This window comes from Myotis nattereri (genome assembly GCF_964212035.1).
Source record: "Myotis nattereri genome assembly, chromosome: 9".
NCBI lineage: Eukaryota > Metazoa > Chordata > Mammalia > Chiroptera > Vespertilionidae > Myotis > Myotis nattereri.
In genome coordinates this window covers 33,523,226-33,544,889 of record NC_138084.1, presented here as the reverse complement: position 1 = coordinate 33,544,889, position 21,664 = coordinate 33,523,226, and the positions used below count along the sequence as shown (strand labels likewise).

The 21,664-nt window shown below is 43.1% G+C and overlaps 1 protein-coding gene across 3 annotated transcripts in view; it reads left to right on the top strand.

Moving 5' to 3' along the window:
* The window catches only part of SPON1 (spondin 1), a 255,424-nt gene that overhangs the window by 81,015 nt on the left and 152,745 nt on the right, over positions 1–21,664 (top strand). For all 3 annotated transcript variants that reach the window (XM_081098877.1, XM_081098876.1, XM_081098875.1), the window contains exon 4: positions 19,942–20,015. In XM_081098877.1, the coding sequence (XP_080955003.1) occupies positions 19,942–20,015 (74 nt within the window). The remainder of the gene's footprint in view (positions 1–19,941; positions 20,016–21,664) is intronic.

Genomic DNA, 21,664 nt, shown 5'->3' with positions numbered 1-21,664 from the left:
CATCAGGCTCCACACCTAACCTCAGGAGCCAGTTTACTTCCCCCAAACAGAATGCCCCTGTACAAGTCTCAGTTGCCCCAGATTTGAGACCCACCTCCCCGCTAGACTGGCTTGTTTAGCACTATAGTTATGAAGGTAGATTCAGGGAACCCTCAGGTGCTTTCCTGTAAAGTGGGATAATAATAGTTCCCACCGCATGGGGCTGCTGTGAGGATTAAATGAGTTAATATATGTATACAATGTGTTTAGAACAGTGTCTGACACAGAATAAGCTCTATACAGGCTACTGATTATTATTGTTTTGTTATTGTTGTTGCTTTACATTTGCAATAAAATGAAGATCCTGCCCTGGCTGGTTTGGCTCAGTGAATAGAGCATCGGCCTGCAGACTGAAGGGTCCTGGGTTTGATTTCAGTCAAGGGCACATGCCTGGGTTGTGGGCTCGATCCCCAGTAGGGGGCGTGCAGGAGGCAGCCGATCAATGATTCCCTCTCATCACTGATGTTTCCATCTCTCTCTCCCCTCTCCCTTCCTCTCTGAAATCAATAAAAAATGTTTTTTAAAAAATAAAAAATAAAATGAAGATCCTCATGTAGATGTTTCCTAAGACAAAAGAAGCGAAGTCCAGTTTCTGGCACTTAGGACAAAAACTGTACTTTATAAAAATATTTTCTTTTATTGATTTTAGAGAAGAAGGGAAAGGGAGAGAGATAAAAACTTCAATGATGAGAGAGAATCATTGATTGGCTACCTCCTGCATACCACCTACTGGGGATTGAGCCTGAAACCCCAGCATGTGCCCTTGATTGAAATAAAACCCAGGACCCTTCAGTCAGCAGGCCAACGGTCTATCCACTGAGCCAAACCGGCTTGGGCCAGGCTGTACATTTTAAAGGTGGTTTTTTGAGCTTCAGAAACTATTAAATTTCAACCCTGGCCAGTGTGGCTCTGTTGGTTGAGCATTGCCCTGTGAACTAAAAGGTCACCGATTTGATTCTGGTCAGGGCACGCACCCAGGTTGTGGGTTCAATCCCTGGTCAGGGTGCTCAAGGGAGGCAACCAATCCATGTTTTTCTCACACATCAATGTTTCTCTCTTCCTCTCCCTTTCTCTCTCTCTAAAATCAATAAAAATATATTTTAAAAAAAGAAACTATTAAATTTCAGTCTCACGGGTCTCATTTCCTTTTGCTTGCTTGCTCCTTGCCAATTCACATAAGAAAAACATAAAATAAAATAATCATGTTAAACTTTAAAAAAATCAAAACTAGGGAAAATAAAAATTAAAATATAAATCAAGACAAGAGGGAGGCCAAGCACAAATGTCCATGGGCTGTAACTTTCCACAGAGTTGTAAGAGTAACAGATTATGACCCATTAAATAAGATGGAAAGCTAGAGATCATCTGATATAAATAATTACATATGCCAATTAAAGGAGTGAATGAATGAATACATGTGGGAAAGTTTGATAAAGAACAGAATGTGTAATCTCCAAATAACTGCACTCAAAATATTTAATAACCACAAAGAAGAAAAAAAACAGGAAGTTTAGAATGGAAAAGTCTGGCAAACACCAGTAATGGGACAAATCTAATTTATATCATGTGCCACCTGATAAGATGCAATGAGAAAAACACAGCATCCCTTCTATGATATTCCTTCTAAACACACATAACCTAAATCTAATCCTGAGGAACCATCAGATAAGCTGAAATATTTTACAGAGTTGCTGACATGTAATCTTCCGAAGCGTCAAAGTCATAAAAGTCAAGGAAAGACTGAGAAGCTGTTTTAGACGAAAGGAGACTAAAGAGGCATAAAATCTAAGTGCAACGCTGCAATTCCGACCTACACAGTTTGGCTAGAAAGGAACAATGGGCAACATTTCAATAGGGCTTGAGGATTGGATGCATTGATGTTCACTTCCTAAAACTGACGGTCATATCATGGTTCCATAGGACAATGTCCTTGTTTGTAGGAAATGCACAATCAAGTACTCAAGGTGATTGGATATCATGTCAACCAGTTGCTCCCAAATGCTTCACAGGGGAAAGCTTTGCACTGTTCTAAATTTTCTTTAAGGTGGAAATGGTTTCAAATGTAAAAGACTCAGCTCAAGAAGTTGCATTTGCATCTTTCTCTCTTTTCTTTCTTTTTCTCATGTCTTCCTGGCTTCTTCCTCTCATCTGCTTGGGCTGAGCTGTGGATGAGAAGACATTGGGTTCAATGGAGAAGACAGGCAAAGACTCACCAGGCCCGAGAGGCTGGGCAGAGTTCATTTGTTCTTTGATTCTTTCACCTCGAATCACTGTTCCATACCAGGCATCATGCTGGAGGTCGAGGATGCAGAGCTGAGCAGGGCACAGCCTCCCAGGAACGCGCAGAATGGTGGGATTCAGACAATGGGCAGCAAATAGGTGGTGTGAAAGAGGCCACCCTGGGAAGAGCACAGGGCTGGGGTGGGCAGGCACCAACCTAGTCTAGGGTGGTGCAGAAGGCCACAGAACACAACCTGTGAGCAGACAAAAGGCAATTAGAGAAAGCAGAGGAATTGGTGTGCAGGAGTGTCCCTAGCCCAGAGAAAAGGAACTTGTGAGGACCTGCATTTGGCTCCTAATGGTGGACCAAGAAGGAATGTGTTTGGGGCAGAGGTGACTCTCAATAAAGTCACTTTTTTTTCTTTCCTTCTATTCTTTATCCTTTCCTTTGCCAAAACATTCCTTCCTTGAGCATTCAGCTGAGTATTGCTCTAAAATTTTAATAACAGTAAAATAATAGCTAAAACAATGTGCCAACAGCCCTATAATGAAGATACTATTCTCCCATTGTATAGAGAGGAAATTGAGGCACAGCCTGCCCAACAGCATAACAGAGCTGGGATTTAAACCCCAGACAGACCAACTCCACAGCACAAGCTTTTGATCTGCCACCGTGCAGATCTTTAATGAGGCTGAATTCTTGAGAGGGTTGTCTTTTGTGAGCCTCAGTAGTTCTCTAGGGGTGAATGGGGGAGATGCATATCCACTCAAGTCACCTCTCCTCTCATGCCACTACTGCCTTCCCGTGCCTGCACTGTCAGCAGTCGTGTGTGCCCTGCCATGGGGCCAGGTACACTTGGAGCCGGAGCTGGACCGGGTGATGGTTATGCCTTGGGTGGCTGCAGAATCAGAGCAGCTCATAGTGGAGGACAGTAACAAAGGGTCAAGATGAAGAAGAAAGGCTAAGAATCAGGTCCAAAGGGGCCTCAGTGGGGGAGGCCATCACAAGGGAAGAAATGGGACACAAAGTTGGGTTAAGCTGAGCAGATTAGGATGGAAACAGTGACTAAGGCGAAAGCATATTTGTATGTGGTGCTACAGGGGGCACTTGGCTTCAATCAGAGGCAACATCAGTGTATCTTTCACCACCCTCCACACCCCACTGCCCCGCAGGACTCTACTGTTTATTTGACAAACATTTAGTGAGCACCTGTTATGTGCCAGGCTGGTGCTAGGTCTGGGGAGAAGATGAGAGAACAAGGCTGAGGGACTAGCACATGAATATTCATCTGAGAACCGGAAATGCCAAGCTCTCTTTGGAACAAGGGCGCATTTCCATTTTCACTTTAGCCCCTGGAACAAAGCCAGGAAGTGACAGAAGGGGGTGGGAACGGGAGTGTGGGAGGGAAGGAGAGCACGTTCCCCCCAGCATGAGGACCATCCGTAAAACAGCTCTTTACAGAAAAGCCTAATTATTTCATTATTCCTCACAACAGGAAAAGTCTCCCTTCTACACCTCTTTGGCCATCACAATAGATTACATGGCTACTCACATTTTTCGAGATGGTTCTTGACTGATTGCAAACACTGCATTAGACAGTTTGCCCTTTGCAGACAAGCTCTGGTGTCAGACAAACCAAGGATGGAGTCCTGACTTTACCCATGCTGAGCCAGATTGTCCCCCTATAAAATGGGGGTGAGGTGCCAAGGCGTGGGAAGTGCCCCCTTTACATTTTTTAAGTCATTTCGGGTTTACAGAAGTGCCTTGCCAATTCTCTTGTAAGGTTGACATCATAGTATTCAGGTGAAATTGAGGCTCAGAGAGATAATGTGATTTGAACTGCAACACAGAGACCATGAGTGTAAAAGTCAAGATAGAAACCTTGTCTCCACTTTTGATATAGGAAGGATTCGCTGTGCTTTGGCACATTTTTTTTTTTTTATGATGATCATTATCAGAGTCACTGGATAACAATGGCGACAGCTGCATATTCTACTTTTGCCCAGTAGTTTTAGCTTGGGATTTCCTTGTCACCTGAGAGCTGGGAGAGCACAGGGGAGCAAGTGATGGGTTGTGGAGTCAAAGCCATTGGATTCCTGATGCTGGTTCTGCCTCCTAAGGGTTATATAAACTTGGGCAAGAGGCTTGGTCCCTCTGTGCCTCAGCTTTTTTCATCTTCAAATGAAGATAATAATAGTACCTACCTCATAGGTGGGAGAACTAAACAAAGTAATTTAAGTCAGTGGTTCTTGGCCACACATTAGAATCACCTGAGCAGCTTTTAAAAGTTACCAATGTGTGGCCCCACCTCTGGAAATTCTGATCTCCTTGGCCTGGGATGGAATTGGGGTGCCAATGCTTTTTAAAAGCTCCCCCAAATAATTCTAATGAGCTGCCAGGGCTGAGAACTCTCAAAGTATGTAAAACACTCAACTACAGAGTGCCTGGAACACAGTAAGCACCCAATAGGTGTTAACTATTATTGTACCTGCGGATAAAGTAAGGCATGTGGGCTAATACTGGTGAATTGGTACAAATATCCAATGGGCTTCAGCTGCTGTGCAGTGCACTGTGGGTAGGTACAAAGATGAGCAAGAGAGAGTCCCTACTTCATAAGACTTTAATTAACTCCCTAGTTGGGTAGAAAAGGCATAAATGAGAAGTTAAATAGCAACACAAGGTTTAAAGTAGAAGGAGGAAAGGATGATAACATATTTTCAGGCACCTCCTTTGTGCTAGGCTCTTTGCAGATCAGCTTAGCTCATTAATGCTCACAAGAGTCTCATAAAGTTGGTATTAACCCCAATTTGTAGGGAAGAAAACTGTAATTCACCTACTCCACACTGAAGAGGCAGCTCAAGATCTGCCTGACTGGAGGTCTTTCTATTACACCCTGCCTTTATATGCTGGTATCCTGGTGATCATAAACAAAAGTAATGAACTAGTTGGCCTTAGAAATTAAGAGGTTTCAATCTCAGTCCTTATTTACATATGTATATGTATGTATCTGTTATTCTGTGTGTCTGTCATTCTATTCATTTATTCTTCTTTCCTTCCTTCTGTTCATCCATCTATTTAATTATGTTACCCAAGACGGCTCTAAAATAAGATTTTCCGTTTAATCAAATATTTTGGTTAATAGGCCAATCTGTTGGGTAAATTTTAATTAGTTCTTCATTTCCCTGCATGAACTAAAAAAAAAATAGCTAAACAATATATCACTTCCAATAAATCACAGAGGAATAGGAATGCTGAGGTTATGCTTTAAGGTATGCTAATAGTATCGGAGTTCTTAATGCAGATTAACTACCAGTCCTAAACAGTAATAGAAATAGAGGAAAACAAAATTAACGTGATTAAATACGCTCAGAGACTGTTTATTCTGTTAATTGTTAAAATTCAGGCAGCAGTCAGATTGCAAAGAGACTTGCAGCTGCAGCTCTGAAAGAACTAGTCCTCCCTCAGCTGTTGCTAATTAATGTGATTTTCCTAATAACAGTTGTCTGATAGCAGAGAGACAGTAGCAAATCAAAACAACTTCATTTCAGTACTTGTGAGCCCTGACAACAAACAACCAAAAGAACCCAATAAGATCCAAGTGGAAATGTTGCCAGCTGCAGGCTTGCATGTGGTGTTTCTCATGCACCGCTGACCTTCAGTGCCAGAAGCTTATCGTACAAACACCTGGGGTATAGGGGAGAGTATGGCAGGTGACATCATTACATCAGCCACAGTCCTACTGGGTCACAATGGGATTATGCCTCAGGTTCCAGAGAGGAGCAGAAATGTACTCTGGACAAGTGCCCATTGCTGTGGACCTAGGCATGTGTAAGCGGCCCACCTTCCCTTAATTTGTCTAACTTTCCCCCCAAAAGACAGACTTCAAGAAGCCAGTTTGCATCATTTAATATGCATAACATACAGGGAAGAGTTTTCAGGAAAAGAATCCAGAAGTAGCCAGTGTCTTTCCTATCTAACCCATCTTGTGGTTGCCTTTGGCTCAGGTATTGATCCCCAGTCAATCAGTTGCAGCTAATTGGTTTCACCAAAATATGTTGCACAAAGCATAACAATGTATAGGTCAAAGAACTGGTTTGATTTTCCTAAGGAAGGTACCAGCACATGTGAGGCTAGAATTTATTAGCCTTTTCTACCAACAGGGCAGTATAACAGCATCGCAAACTGGGCCAGTCAGTGACATTAGACCCCTCGCCTTGAGGGTCTCCTGGTCATCTTGAGAGCATCTTGAACAGAGAAGAATCCAAGTTGACAGGAACTTGAATTATAGATTTCCAAGACCAGCCATGTCAACCCAAAAGAAACACTAAGCAAAGTGTCATTACCAAAAGATCATTACCGAATATCCTGCTAGTATAAGGGTTCTGCTAGTTTACTTACTTTGTATCAAAACATCCTTGCCATGGAGCCACCCCAAAACTAGGGAAACACCCCCCAATCTGATGACACAAACTCATCCATTTGCAAACACAAAACAAAACACTACCAGGGCACAGACACTGGAGAATGTTTGGTCTTTGAGGCCCCCACACTGTGAGGATCCAGCTTTGAGGATGTCTGTTGTGCTGCCCTCTGGAGGTGGTTACCATCTGCTTTCGCGCTTGTTTCCTCACAGAGGTGAGGCTGTTGAAGCCTCCCCCTCCTTCCCTCTCTTCCCTCTCCACCTCAACTTCCATCCCTACTCTGTGGCAGTTCTAAGCATTTCCGTGAGGACACATGCACTGCTTCATCTCTCAGAGATATGCGACATGTTAATGTGGTGACTCTGTCACCTTTAGGATAGACACCTTCATTGATCTGTTGGATTTTAATTTATTCCTTGGAAGGAAAAAAAAAGATTTGCAGTACCTTGTTTAATATGGATAAGGGGCTCCAGATTCATTCCCAAGACCCCCATCTCAAGCATTAGTGAGATTTTTTAAATTTAGAGATTTTAAAGAAGAATTAGTCACTTGTATTCTACTCTGCATCATAATGAGGTCCCTTTAATTTCTTGCCCACATATTTTACTCAGAAAACTAGACCTCTTGACCTTCTTTCTTTCTTTTCCTCCCTGCTTCCTTCTCTCCCTCCCATCTTTTGATTTCTTCTTTTTCTAATCTATGAAAGTATTTTCTATGAGAAAGGCTAGAAAACAGGGCAAATCATGCCCAGACCTTGTGGCTTACATGTGGCTCATGTTGTTCCTCCATATGATCATGGCTTACCTCTGATACATTTATGTGACATTAGGATGAGGTCAGATGCTATAAGAAGGGTGCAGATGTTGTAAAGAAGGAAAATGGGGCAAATCTGGAGTAAAAAATGTAGGCCTTTTTTTGTGTTGTTAGGTTTTTGTTTTGTTTGTTTCTTTGTGTCAACTCAAGAGATAAGCAAAGTGGAATACATTGTGAAACCAGCAACTCTCTTTTCCATAAAGTTCCTTCCTTGGTTTAACCTCTTCCTGGCAGACATATTAACAGCCTGCTCATTCCCAACATTGTGAAGGGATTTTGAATTCAGCCTGAATGGCTCCTTTGGAGAATAATGGTTGCCATCGGCCACACAGCCTCACTTGAATAAGGGAGAGCAGACTTAACTGGCCTTTGTGCAGTGGGAAATGTTGCGTGACTCAGACCAGCTCTCCAGGTGCCACTGCTAATACCGAAGAGCTTGTGCTTCTTGCCAGAGTGAGGACCTGTGGTAGACACTCAACACTGTGGGTTGAATATAAAAGAGTTGAATGATGAATAAAGTCAGTGTATGAAAATATATCATATCAACACACCTTCAATACGCCCTGCATGATGGACACTGCTGAGTGTTAGAGGGGCCACAGGCATGTAAACAAGGCCCCTTCCCTGAAAGAGTTCAGAACTCAGACAGAAGTACACAATGTAAACACAGTAAGTGGTAATATAAGATATTCAAGTTCAAGCAAACATCACAAATAACCAATGCCCAAATGCCAAATGGAAAGTGAAGACCAGCCGTGCTCTAGAAACCCAACGAGAATGAGGAGACAATGAGGTGGTAACGGGTGAATGGGGTGTGATTAGGCACAGAGGAGGTGGAAGTACAGTAAAGAGGAGGCTAGTTTATTGAGTAGCATCAGCAGAAGCCAGGAGGAGCCATGGGACACATGTTCTGCACACAGTGATAAGGCAGGACTACATTCAGGTATTTGGGAAGAGTCAGGGGGTTCCTGTGGGGTGACAGATATTGAAGGCAGCTTGTATCTGGGTGTTCAGAATCGTGGATATTTAACCAAGAGTTTGGACTGCAATCGATAAGTGAGAAAGGACCTACTATGTGCAAGACTCTGTGCTGGAGTGGGCTTGGATGGGGCAGAGGTGGGAGATGGGATAATTAGGACTAGGGTGCCATTGCTACCTAATAATCTGTGAAATGAAGTGATAATGTGCTCAAGGTAACAATTAATCCCCAGCAGAGTGTAGGTAAATTAGATGGGTTGGCAAAGAGAGGAGACTCGTTGGGAGGTTACTGCAATAATTGTACAGGGAGTCCTTCACTTAATCTTCCATGCATGTCCTTCCTGAGGGTGGGGTGGGTAGGACTGGGGCGGATTCTAAGCGGCATGAAAGATCATGACTCCCAGTGGAGGGCACTGGTTCTTGTAGAATCTCTCCTCAAAGCAATGTGCATGCTTCCCATTTTGAGAACGTTTTCTCAGGAGTTCAAGAATCCTCAGAAACCCATTCAAGGAGCATGAATCCCTAGCTAAGAACCATAACCACCCTCTCCCCCACCCCCAGTCCCTAACCCTAACCGCCTCTCCCCACGCACAGGTCTGCTTTTCCACTGCAGAATCCCAGGTGACAGTCAAGGAAGCTCTCTGAGGAATGGAAAGAACAGCAGGTGGCCTGTGCTTAAGGACATTGCTCTGTCGCCTGGACTGTTTCCTGACACCTGAGGGGACAATGTTGCCAGCCCTGGCTTAAAGGAGCCCACTGACAGGGGATCAGCTAGGGCACGGTGGAGTGGGACCAACTGCAGAGAGCAATGACTGGAAAGCAGCGGGAAAGGCAGCATTTCCTCTCTAAGGAGGGGGTGGGGAGACTGATTACACCCACGCCCTGCGCGGAGCAGCAAGCTCTCAGCAAGGAGCACCCGAGAAACCCAGGAGCAATGCTCTGCTTTCTATTTCTTGTTTTCCAGCCCAGACAGGTTCTATTTCTGATCAGAGCACAGTCTGGAGAGAACGCAATTGAAGCCCTGGGTGCTCGGAAGAAAAATTTAACCTTCATCTTTAGTAAAGCATAGACCGTAGTTGAAGATTGTATTAAATGGAATGACAGTCATACCATTTCACATACTTCCTGTCATTCATTCCAGACCCAATCGTGGTTCTTAAGGTCAGGAACCCCTTGGCGAAGCAGACAAAAGCTATGAACTCTTACCCAGAAATATGCACTTGTGCACATCACACAAAATCCCTTCATCCTGAAACCAGGCTGCAGACCTCAGAGTATGAACCCCAGGTTCAATAAGCCTTGGCCAGATACTCTGCTAACTTCTAGGTGCCCGATGAGGAATAAGACGCAGTCCTGGGGCTGGAGGGTTTATAGGTGTGAAGAAGTTGGAGGAGAAAGCGAGGCAGGGGCTGACCAGCAGCTTAACTGTATGAGACATTAGACAGAAGAACCATGGGTTCAACAATATCACAGAAACAGTGAACCTAGCCGTCAGCCGTCCTTTGATCAGTCACTCCCCAGGTACCATTAAACATGTTGCTATATGCTAAGGCTGTTGTTTTCTTTTTAAAGTAATTTTTCAGGGACATAAAACCGTATGCTTTTGTATTCTTAAGGGAGAAAGGTATTTTGGCCTAGAGATGTTTTGTAAGATACTGCCTTCCCTCCAGGTTCATATCTCTTTGCAAGGTTAAGAAATGCCATGGATAAGGTAAGCCAGAGAAAAGAACCCAGTAAGGGTCCAAAGATGCCAGGGGAAGGCTCAAGTGGTTTAAAACAATTATAGGACATGAGAAATGGCCCTGTTTACTGCCCAGAATTGCCTACCTGTCAGAGCTCTCACAACTGGGACTACTTCCTGCAGTCTATTTATTTTGTCCATGTGAGTTTACTTAAGATTTTTTTCCAACGGATGACAAATTTTCAGCCCGTGAACTAGCAGGTGCCCCTAAGGGTTTCCACTGTTTCCTCGGCCACGGTACACGGGCATGTGAAATCCTCCTCCAGAGAAAAAAGATTTCCCTCGCCTGTGTTTTCCTATCAGACTCCCACCCGCTCCCCTTCCTCTTACAGCCACGTCTCTCTTCACAGTGGAGTGTGCTTACAGGCTTGCCTGCTCTCTGCCTCATCACGGCAGACAGGTGCCTGTCCTCCTCAGCTGAGGGAAAGGCCCAGCAAGGGGCAGCATGACCTCCCCCCCACCAAATCCAAACCCTTTGTTAAGGTCTCATTCAGTGTCCCACTCCAAGATTCTCCTGACCAAACTGTCCCTGCCCCCACTCCTAAGTCCTCTAGTGGCTCCCCAGTGCAACCTGTTGGCCTGGTCTATAAGGCCAACAACACGTGCTCCGCAACTGGGAGTACTTCCTGCAGTCTATTTGAGCTGCCCTCTTCTGTACTCCCACATGCTTGGCTCGTATTTCTTCCTCTCCGTTGGCATACTTTTGAGAGCAATGTTCATTTAAAAACGTGACTAATAGTAATAGCTTCAACAGGTAGAGGTTTCTTTTTCTTATATAACAAGAAGGCCAGGGGTAGGTGACTACTGGCATTATTTCAGCACCTAAAAGATGTTAGGGCCAGTGTCTCTGTGATTTTTTTTTTTTTTTTTTTTTTTTTTTGCTATTTCCTCATGATCACAAAATAGCTGTCATGTTTCACACTTGTGTCTGTAATCAAGACTGGAAAAAGGACGGGCCAGGGTGACTCATCCATTTCTTTTATCTGGAAAGCAAGACTTCCTCAGAATGCCTCCCCTATATCCTGCAAACCTGTCCTATGTTACTGAGGCCACATGTGGGTCATATACTCCTGTTCCCCAGCTGCAAGGAAGGCTGGGAAAGTGAGAGCAGGATATTGTGATTGGCTTTACCTTGTACCATGCCTCCCAAACTGAGGGTTCTGTAGGCATGGCAGAGGGAGGAAATGGATATTGGGTAGACTCTAGTTCTTGATATGTACTAGATTACATATTGATTCATCAGATTACATATCTCTCTCTCACACCAGGCTGTCAACTATTTGGTGTAACACCCACTCTTATTCATTTAGTACTTCTGGTTCCTCACACAGCTTTGTGGCACCTACTCTGTTAGACAAAAACATGAGTAAATGAATGTCTTTTTGGTTTTAATGCCTCTCACATCTAAATTAGTTCTTTTAAGCCAAAATCCAGTTTTACCCTTTTGTTTTTATGTCTCTCTTGTAATATGAAAATCAATTCCTCGCTGTTAATTTTCCATTGGATTTTGCAGGGGAGGGGGTAAATTTTTAAATTCTAGCATAATAGCATTGACAAGATATATGATAATGATGAGGTCTGAAATTGGACAATACTAAGAGAAAATGGAACCACAGTAAACTTGTCATCCTCGGGGTGATTCTAAGAAGAAATACACTGAGTGCTAAAACTAATTTTCTTCTCATTTTTGTTAAAATTAGAACTGGGGCTTTGTAGATATAACTTTGTTCGGTGACGTGAATCAGGAGCTCCAGAAATCCAATGACCATACAAGGTTGGGAATGGGCTGTAGTCTTAAGAACCTGCGTGACCTCTTTGCCAGGTTCGGTCACAACCTAAGCTGCATGTGTACATGGAGCTGATGCTCCGGATTCAGGCTGAGATGTCTGCTCAGAGCAGAGGATGTTGCTGCCAAGGCCCAAGGACGGTGTGCCCGCCAAGAGACTCTTTGTTGTGCAGCTCTAGTGGCTTCAAAGAGCCCGTCCCTGGTTACAGACTCAGTATCTGGGACTCCAGATCCTCCAGTGCCGTATTAGCCTGATTGACCTCCTTCCTACCAGTTAATTCCCCCACGTCACCTCTTCTTCTATCTCATCCCCGTCAGGGATGGCCTTCTACCTCTGAGTCATCATAGCACTTATGGATGAGTCTCCACTGGGGCTCAAACATACACTGTGTGCTCAGAGAGTCATTTGGGAGTGCTCTGTCATAGAGTGTGGCAGCTCATGGGCAAGTTGCATGGCATGATCTGACCCTCATCTAGCCTATTTATAACCAGACTCAAGGCTGGGGGATTATACCAATGTCAATATCTTGGTTGTAATACAAGGTGTGGCAAAGTAGGTTTACGGTTATAATACAAATACATAAATAATACAACAATCTACACTAATAAAAGAGAAACATGCAAATTGGTGTCACTCTGCTACGCCCACCAGCCAATCAGGATGAGTATGCAAATTAACCCAACAAAGATGGCGGTTAATTTGTATATGCAGGCAGGGAGGGAAGACTGAAGAGGCTTGGCTTCTCTGCTGCAGCCAGAGTGGAGAAGCCAAGCCTTGCTGCTGTGGCCAGACCAAAGGCCTCATCCCAGGTGCTAGAGGAAAACTGGTGCCGCTGGCCAGGGGAAGGAAGGCCTGTTGCGCGAATCTTCATGCAATGGGCCTCTAGTTGATAAATAATAATCCAAGAATAAATGCTGTGTTTCTTATACTCACAATTGAAAACCTACTTTTGCCCTACCCTGTATTATACTGGATTTTGCAAAATGTTACCTTTGGGGAAAATGTACAATCTCTCCATAGTATTTCTTATAACTATATGTGAATCTACAAGTATCTCAATAAAAATCCCGCCTCCCCCCCCAAAAAAAAATTCTTCCTTGTCTCTTCTTTCTTTTGTTTCATTTACTGGCATCACCATTCCTCTCTCTAGTCATTGGGTTTGTATATGGGAAGTCAATTTACTTATCTTCCACTATCTCACTTTTCTCATCTGTAAAACAGGGGTAATAGCAGGGCCCACTCCATGGCATTGTTGGGAGGATGAAATGAGTTAGCATCCATGAAGGACTTAGAAGGGTGCTTAATTGTGTTTTGTTTTTAACAGTTGACCACTATCTTTAATGGCTAAATGGATGCTTAATTGTTAAATAAACAAAAAAGAAGTAAAATATCTTATACTCAATCTCCTCCTTCTGCCCCAGATCCAGTAAGTTCCTAAGTCCTTATAAACTTCCCTACAACATGCCTTTTGGATTCTCTATTCCCACTGCCCCTCTCCCAGTTCAGACCTTCAGGGCCACCATAGTGCTTCCTCCTGGAGCTTTGCCAAGGCGAAGTTAATCTCTGCTCCTCTCCCTCCCTTGGCTCCTCCATTGTTGTGCTCAACATTGAGGTCCTGTTTCATTTTTCTGTTTCTTTCTTTTCCTCACTGGGCTAGCTGCTCCTTACTAGAAGGCAACATCTCCTACTTATCTTTACATTTTCAGCTCCTAACAAAATGTCCATCACAAAAGAAGTGCTTAGTAAATGGTTTATGAATGAGTGATAATTAAGCAGGAATAATCTCAAGGCAGCTACTAAAATTGCTTCTTTGCAGTAATGATAGAAGACTATACCAGTCTTTGAATCAATAGTTTTATGACCTCAAGCAAGGACTGTGGTGGCCTTGCTATTGGGCAGACATGGACTTCGTGTGTGTGTGTGTGTGTGAGTGTGTGTGTGTGTGTGTGTGTGTGTGTTAGAACCCTGCAGATAAGCTTTCACTTTTTTCTCCCATGGGCACATCATCATGGGCTGCCAGAATGTCTATTAACTCTTGGACAGAGCTCCCTGCCCTGAGATCCACCTAAAGCCATATAAAAGGTTGGTGTAAGGGTCTATAAATATTTGTTAATTAACACAAGACCATGGTCAGGTTAGCAGTTGGCATCCTTGTGACATAAAATAAGGCAGATAGCCTCAGTTCCTGATGATATTACCATCACTGTGACTTTAACATTTCATTCCTGGATCTTCCCACAGAGTTGTTTTTTCATGGTAGAAGGAAGTAGATGATACTCATTACAAACTGGATCACTTCTGTGGAAAACATCCCTGAGATTATAGACAAATTTTGTAATGTACTCCAAGAAATGTTTAGGAATAGGGATTTTACTGGAATTGGGAAGAGGATTGACAAGAATAACCTGGAAACCACAAAGCCGAGCTTCATTTTGGCCATTCATTATCTCTGCCTAAAGCAGATAACCAGGGTAGCCCCTCACTCCTCTCTCCACAGGGTAGGTGACAGATCTGACATCAATTATAACAATAGCTACTGCTTATTAAATATTAGAGGCCTGGTGCATGAAAATTCATGCACTGGAAGCAGGGAGGGGTGGAGGTGGGGGGGTCCCTCAGCCCAGCCTGCCCCCTCTCACAGTCCGGGAGCCCTCAGGGGCGAGAGGTGACCTGACAATCAGGGAAAGGCAATGCCCCATCACACCTCTACTGCTGCCACTGCCGGCAGTGCAAGCTCGGCCAGACCTGGTTACCTGAGTCTCGAGCAGCCTTGGGTGGCTGGGCAGCCACCATCCAAGGCTTTCCTGCACATCAGACTGGCCCTGGGTGGCTGGGGGGCTGAGGGGACTGGGGGACTCTGGAGGCAGGCACACGGAGTGGCCGGACCCACCTGGGGGCGGGCCCAGCCATGCCGCATGCCTGCTGCCCCAGCGGGGCTGAGGGGACTGGGCGCTGCCATCTTGTGGCTGTGGACCCTGCCATATTTGAGGATGTGAAGGTCAATTAGCATATCCCTCTTTATTGGCTGTGGGCGCCATCATCTTGTGAGGGCATGGCAGTCAATTAGCATATTCCTTCTTTATTAGGATGTTAGTGTGCCAGGTGCTTCGTTAAGGGCTGGCAATTTTACCATTGCAACAATAATGGCTACCACACAGTGACTATTCACAACATGCATGTAGGACCTTGCATGCATGATCTGTACATGGCCACTGATGACCCATGTGTAGTTTTAAGCCATTTCATGGCCAAGTCTTTTAGTTTCTATGGTCTCCCTATCCCTTGTCAGTGAAAGCAGGGATCTCAGGCCCTTTCAACACTAGACAAATCCACAACTTAGCCAACTCTAACTTCACTCCAACAGGCAAATTCCCTGAGGAAAAAGAACAGCCAATAAATAAACCCTTCAGACAGAAAAGGGCCAAGCATCCAAGAGATTCCCAATGGCATTTCTGGAAATGTTCCACTTTAGGTTTGAAAGAAAACTTTTAAAATGATTAAGTTATTTAGAATCTCAATCTTCCAAAGTTTGAGAAGCTAACACACTGAGAAATTTAATTTAGATTTCCTTAACACACTCTCTCGTGATAAGAGAGCATTCAGTAGATCAGTATAGAAATGCTATGCAATAGGACGGCCAAATTGCAACACAGAATGGGAGAAATTTGTCATTTTGAAATGCTAAGGGAATTCTTACTAACAGCTTTCTCATCTTGTAAAGCTATTATTTTCCTGAACAATAATATGATTTATAAATCTCAGCTGAGTTTTATACTTTCAATGCGAACAGACTTAATGTGAAATGCATTTTCTGGGAATATAAAAGAAGCATCTTCTGCAACCAAGCGTATCCTTGGTCTCTGCTGGCATATCAGTAGGTGAGCGTTGGTCTTCTTCAAAGTCCTGGGTGTAGCTTGGCTTCTTCTTCTGTACACATTCCCTGGGTGACATCAGCCACTCTGAAAGCTTCAACTTTTACTTTTGCCCCAGTAACCTCTATAACCACACTTCCCACCCCTTCATATCTCCCCTGAGTTACAGGTCCCTATGCCAAACTCCCCCCTAGACAGACCACCGTCATATCTACAGACAGCTCAATCTCAAATTCTCTCCTTTTCCTTGATCCCATTTCTTCTCCCAATACTGCAGTGCTACTGATGTCTATAGAAATTAGTAAGATACAGTTCCTGCTCTCAAAAATATAATAATCTAGCACAGGAGATAGAAAAGTAAACAGACAATTATAATGTAGGTTAATCAGTGCTGTGGTGGGAAAAACCCAAGAGGCTGTGGCTGTGGTTCTCATAGGAAGACCACCGGTCAAGGAACCAACCTGGGAAGTAATATAGTTCAGTATGAGGTAGGTAACTAAAGTGTGAGTGTGTGTGTGTGTGTGCGTGTGTGTGTGTGTGTGTGTATGTTATGTTATGTTATGTTATGTTATGTTATGTTATGTTATGTTATGTTATGTTGAAGAGTAATGAAGGACAGAAGAAATCCCATGGACAGAGACCCAGAGGTATAAGACCATGAAGACACATATAAAACATGGCTTGGATAGGTTCGGATCGGGATGAGGCCAAATCACCAGGGCCAGATCAGAACCACATTTGATGTATACCACATTTGATCGGCACTGGGTTTGAAATCCAAAAGGCATGATACAGAGCGCTGACCAAGCACAGGCATGGAGATGTATGCTCGGGCTTTTCATGGTGATCACAGCCCAGGCTCCAGGCAGGCCCACCAAAATCTCAGTTCTCCATAGTGCATTCCATGAGATGATCCAAGGAAAACTGATCGAAGGAAAATTAATTGGGGGTTGCATTTCATGATACCTCGCAGGACAATTATACTTTTTCTACCTAATCTTTAATCCTAACAACCACTCTGAGCATGAGACAAACCGTAGACTTTGGAGGTAGACAGAAAGAACTTCAAAACCTTAGGCGTGTTACTGTAACCTCAGCCATTCCCACCTGGAAGATAAGGGTGAAAATGGCCACAAGCCCTCATCATAATCCCTCTGAAAATGAGCATATTTATAAGTTTGCCAAACTTGACCTAAAGTGACATGAAGCTCCTTATAGTTTTATTTACCCTCTTAATATAAATATTCTTACATTTTGCAGCAGCATATTAATGTGTTTGCTTATGGGGATGTTAATAGCATATTGCCATCTTAACTTTCTAATAGCTGAAAAATTGAATTAAAAACACATCTAGCCCAAGGGTTTGGGGCAAGGAATTTGAGGACATGTAATATGTATAAAGCATAAGATATATGAGATTAGTACATAAAGGGCCTCCATGGCCCAGGAACAAGCAGGCACAGTACAAGGGGCTCAGAAATTACAACTATTATCAAAAGGAGAGAGTGAACTGCCTTAGACTTTAGAAAACAAAGAATGAGGAAAACTGAAACCTCTTATAAGTAAATACATATTTTCTATCTCTGGCCTCCCAAATTTTTGCAATCACATTTTTGGGAAATTTGGGGATGATTTAATTTTTCCAAGTGAGGTAATGCTTTTAAGTCATTGGCTTTGCCATTGTTCTCATATTTACAGCAGGAGGAAGGAAATGAAAACTATTTGTTATAGACACTAGCAAAGGTGGGTTTTGGGAGATTCTGGGAGAGAAAACAGCACAGACAGCACCTGGTAGAGTGGACAAAGTGTTCAGATAAGTGGCATAAACTTCTCAATGTCTGGAACCCAGGAAGCATGGCATCAACTGGCAATAAATGAAGCCAGAGGGATGTTTGGGAGAAACTTATGAAAAGCCTTAAATACCATAGTAAGTTTGTATTTATCCTCTGCATCAGGGTTTTCAAACTATTTTGACAAGAGAATATTATTGAGACAAAATTTGATTGGCATGAGAGCTTTGTATACTGCCACCACACACCAACCCATTTTTACTCTCTGACCCAAGAGTTTTTCCAAAAGAGCAAATTTGATCATCTCACTCCATAGGACACACTCTTCAAATATCTCTTCAAGCTTGGAGTAAAACGCCATCTCCTTGCAGGCTCTGGATGATGTGGTTCTGCCCACTCTGCAGCTCATTTCACACTACCTCTCTGGTTTGCCATTTGTAGATTCTCCAATGAGTCCTGACCCTCCCACGTCAAGGATTTTACAAAGGAGGCCTTCTCCCTATCTTCTCCCTCCCAACTGCCTCGTTAGCTTCCTTCTCTTTCAAATCTGTGCTTGGCCATCTTTTCTGGGGAGAGCCTTTCCCAGCTTGGCTAGATCCCCTGTGTTATATTCTCCCATGCCTGTGGACTTCTCCAGTCAGCACTAAATCACAGTTGTGTTAAATGATTAGGTAAGGATTTTGCTGTTTGATGCTTTCCCCCCACTGTACTGTAAACTTTCAGAATGAAAAGTGACCCCATTTGTCTTGTTCATGACAGTGTCCCTGGCCAGTGTCTGGCCACTAAGTGGGCCTCCGATAACTATTTGTTGAAGATATACCAGTAAATTCAACAAGAAGGCAGATGGGGGAGGATGCTGTTTTGGTTGAAATGAGGATAGAGCCTTTGGTTGAAGCAAGAATGTGGGACCTGGAATACTTCCCACTAAGCCTTCTCCTTGCTTTCCACATGGGTCCCTGAAGCCCTTCTCTGTGGGAAACACTTTGAGAAGCATTCTGGAATATTCTGACTAATAAAAGGCTTTGTTATCTGGCTTTGGGGTGAGAGTAAGTGTTCTCAAGAGTGTTCTCTTGGCCTGAGGAAACTTTCTGCTTGATGGTCAACAGAATGGATAAATGATCAAAGTAGCTTTGTGTAGACAGGAAGCATATTTCATTCATTTATTTCAACATCTTGTCTCCCCTGGGTGAGGAAAGACTATAAAAGACATATGTAGACTAGTCTGAATTTTAGCCTTTTATGCAAGACAGGGTGTAGAGTAGACGTTTCTTTGGAAAGTCATCTTGGCCCAGGCCCAGACCAGCAAGAAAACTGCCTCTGTACTCAGCAGATCTGTGCACACTTGGCCCCATTCCTCGGTGTGAGATCATGTGACACAGGGCAAATTGGCTGACTCTATCACTTGTTCAGTGTGGTCAGCTGGGATGGAGTCAAGGGCTTCCTTTACCTGTTTAATAGGGTAAATCAAAGTAAAAATTACCTTTTGATTGAGTATCACTGCTAAAGAGAATCAATAGCAATGGCTGGAGATCCACTGGCACTGTCTCAGCGTTAAGCATAGTAGACTTTCAAATTACTGGAACTGGGTTTGGAGATTCAACTTCTGTGAAGCCAGCTCAAAATAAGTAGCCGGGTGGGTTAAAGGAGAAGTAGCATGTCTAATTAAAGAGAAAATATGTGCTGGCCAAAAGTAAGCCATTTTTCAACCTCAAAATATTCTTTCCAGATTCTAAGAGTCTGTGTTTGACATGTTTAAGAGAGAGATATAACAGCTGAAGTTGTCTTTGTTCAGAATGTAGGAGACGGTTTTGTCTAGACTTTCAGGAAAGATATAGAATGACATTTTCAGAACAAATCAAAATATATTTTTAAATTCCTTTTTTCCCCTTCAGGAAGAGGATTTGACATGCTTATCTTATTTGAATTTCATTGATCTACAATGGCCTCAATAGTTTGATATAGAGTAAAATGAACCATTGAGAAAAGTTATTGAAAATGCTGTTAGTTCACTTTCTTCCCTTAATATTAGCACCATCACCACCAATACAATTACCAATATTTATTGAGTGGTTTCTAGGTTATGTGCTAAGCTCTTACCATATAGTTTCATATTTAGTTCTCATAGCAATCCGATGATGTAGGTATTATTACTGTCAATTTTCCAATGAAGATACTGAGGTACAGAGAGTTGAGGTGATTCACCCAAAGCCTCACAGCTATCAGTGGCCAGGCAAGGAACTGACATCCTTATCACTACACTGTGTCTTCTTTCCCTACAGGGCCAGCATCGTACAGAAACGCATCATTTATTTTCAAGATGAGGGCTCTCTGACCAAGAAACTTTGTGAACAAGGTAAGAACATGCAATGGGAGAGGGCCAAATAAATGGAAGGTGGCTTATTCAGTCCAAACACCTGGCTTCGGGAATTAAGATGATTGTGCTTTCTGAGTTCCTCTGGGTCCTGCTTCCTCACGTAGCTCTAATTTTTAATCTGGCTGTGTGCTGCGGATAATTGGATCTGCCTTAAGCTCTAATTACCCAGCTTGGTTCCCTGGGTAGGAGATAATGTACCTTATATTGGTGTTGTCTTTTTTATTTTTGTGAAACAGTGATTATTCTGAAGAGGTTCCCTGGAATAATTCACAGGACTTAATTAAGGAATGCACAAGAAGTTTTAATGGTTTTCCAGAATAATCACCAACAGAAACTTGGGTAGTACCCAGACAATATGGAGGAACCTTCTCCAGGAAAGCACAGAGGGAGATGGGGTTGCCATGGGGGCATTGGCCTTGTGATTTCACCACATTCAAGGATCTGGTCCTTAGATGTGCAAGCTCATCATTGCCCTCTCCATGGGTTGAAGGCATTCTAACAAAGCCCACCCAGATCAAGTAGACTGGGGAGTTCAGGGCAGAGGCCTGGATTCAGATCTGACCTGGGTTTAAAGCCTATCTCTGCCCTTTCTAGTCATCTGACTTAATACATGTAAAATTGTACCATGCCTCCTTGCCACATAGTAAATGCTACCTGTAAGTATTAGTTATTATTATCTGTATCTGAAAGCTTGTTTATTAATCTACTGTAAAAAATGAAGATCTTAAACATCTGAATGTGTTTAGAAGTCATTAAAGAACTAAATAAAAATAGAAAATGTTCTATAATTATACATCTTTATCTCATTTCTATTCATTTTTGCAGAAGTTTATTTGCATTTCAAGCCATTAGCATTTTGAGAAGAAATAATCCTCTCTAATTCTAGCAAATCATAAACTACTAAGAAAAAGAAAGGTTGATAAAGGTCTTCTGGGAAAATTATAAGAATAGATTTTTGTTTTTTGGGTTTTTTTGAGTGCTTGCTACATGTCAGGCACTATTCTAAGCACTTCACAAACTTTAAGCAGGTAATCTGCACAACCCTATATGGTAAAAAACCATTACATCATCCCCATTTTATAGATGAGAAGTCTGAGGTGGGGAAAATTTAATGTCTTGCTCAGCATCATACAGCTTGCAGCAGAGGGCAGAGTTTGAATCTAAGAGCCAATGCCCTTAACATTTTCCTTTCTGTCAAAGGGACTGCCTCCCAATTCAGTAGTGTGAACTGTTGCCTTCAGTAGATCAAAGCATCCTGAAGCATATGTTTCCCTGTAGATGAGCTAGAACAGAAATTATATCCTATATGGGGGAGAGTGGTGTTGCATGCTAAGCATGGAAAGAGCAAAACGGGAGAGGTTAGATATCTGCATTAGGGCCATACCTGCCATAGGATAGGGGCCAGAGAATGGAACCTTTGGGTCAGGACCCTGGTCAGTTTCCAGGTGGGCATCACCATACGCGGCTTTTGGGACTTTCCTTTCCTGTATTTCATTGTTCACATGCCCATTCAGCTTTTCTCCAAACAAGGGAGCATTTCAACTATTGAGGCTCTCGATTTCTAAAGGGCAATCCCATTCCTACCCTGGCTCCATGAGATGCCACTGAAGTCCCGTGGGTCAGAGTTG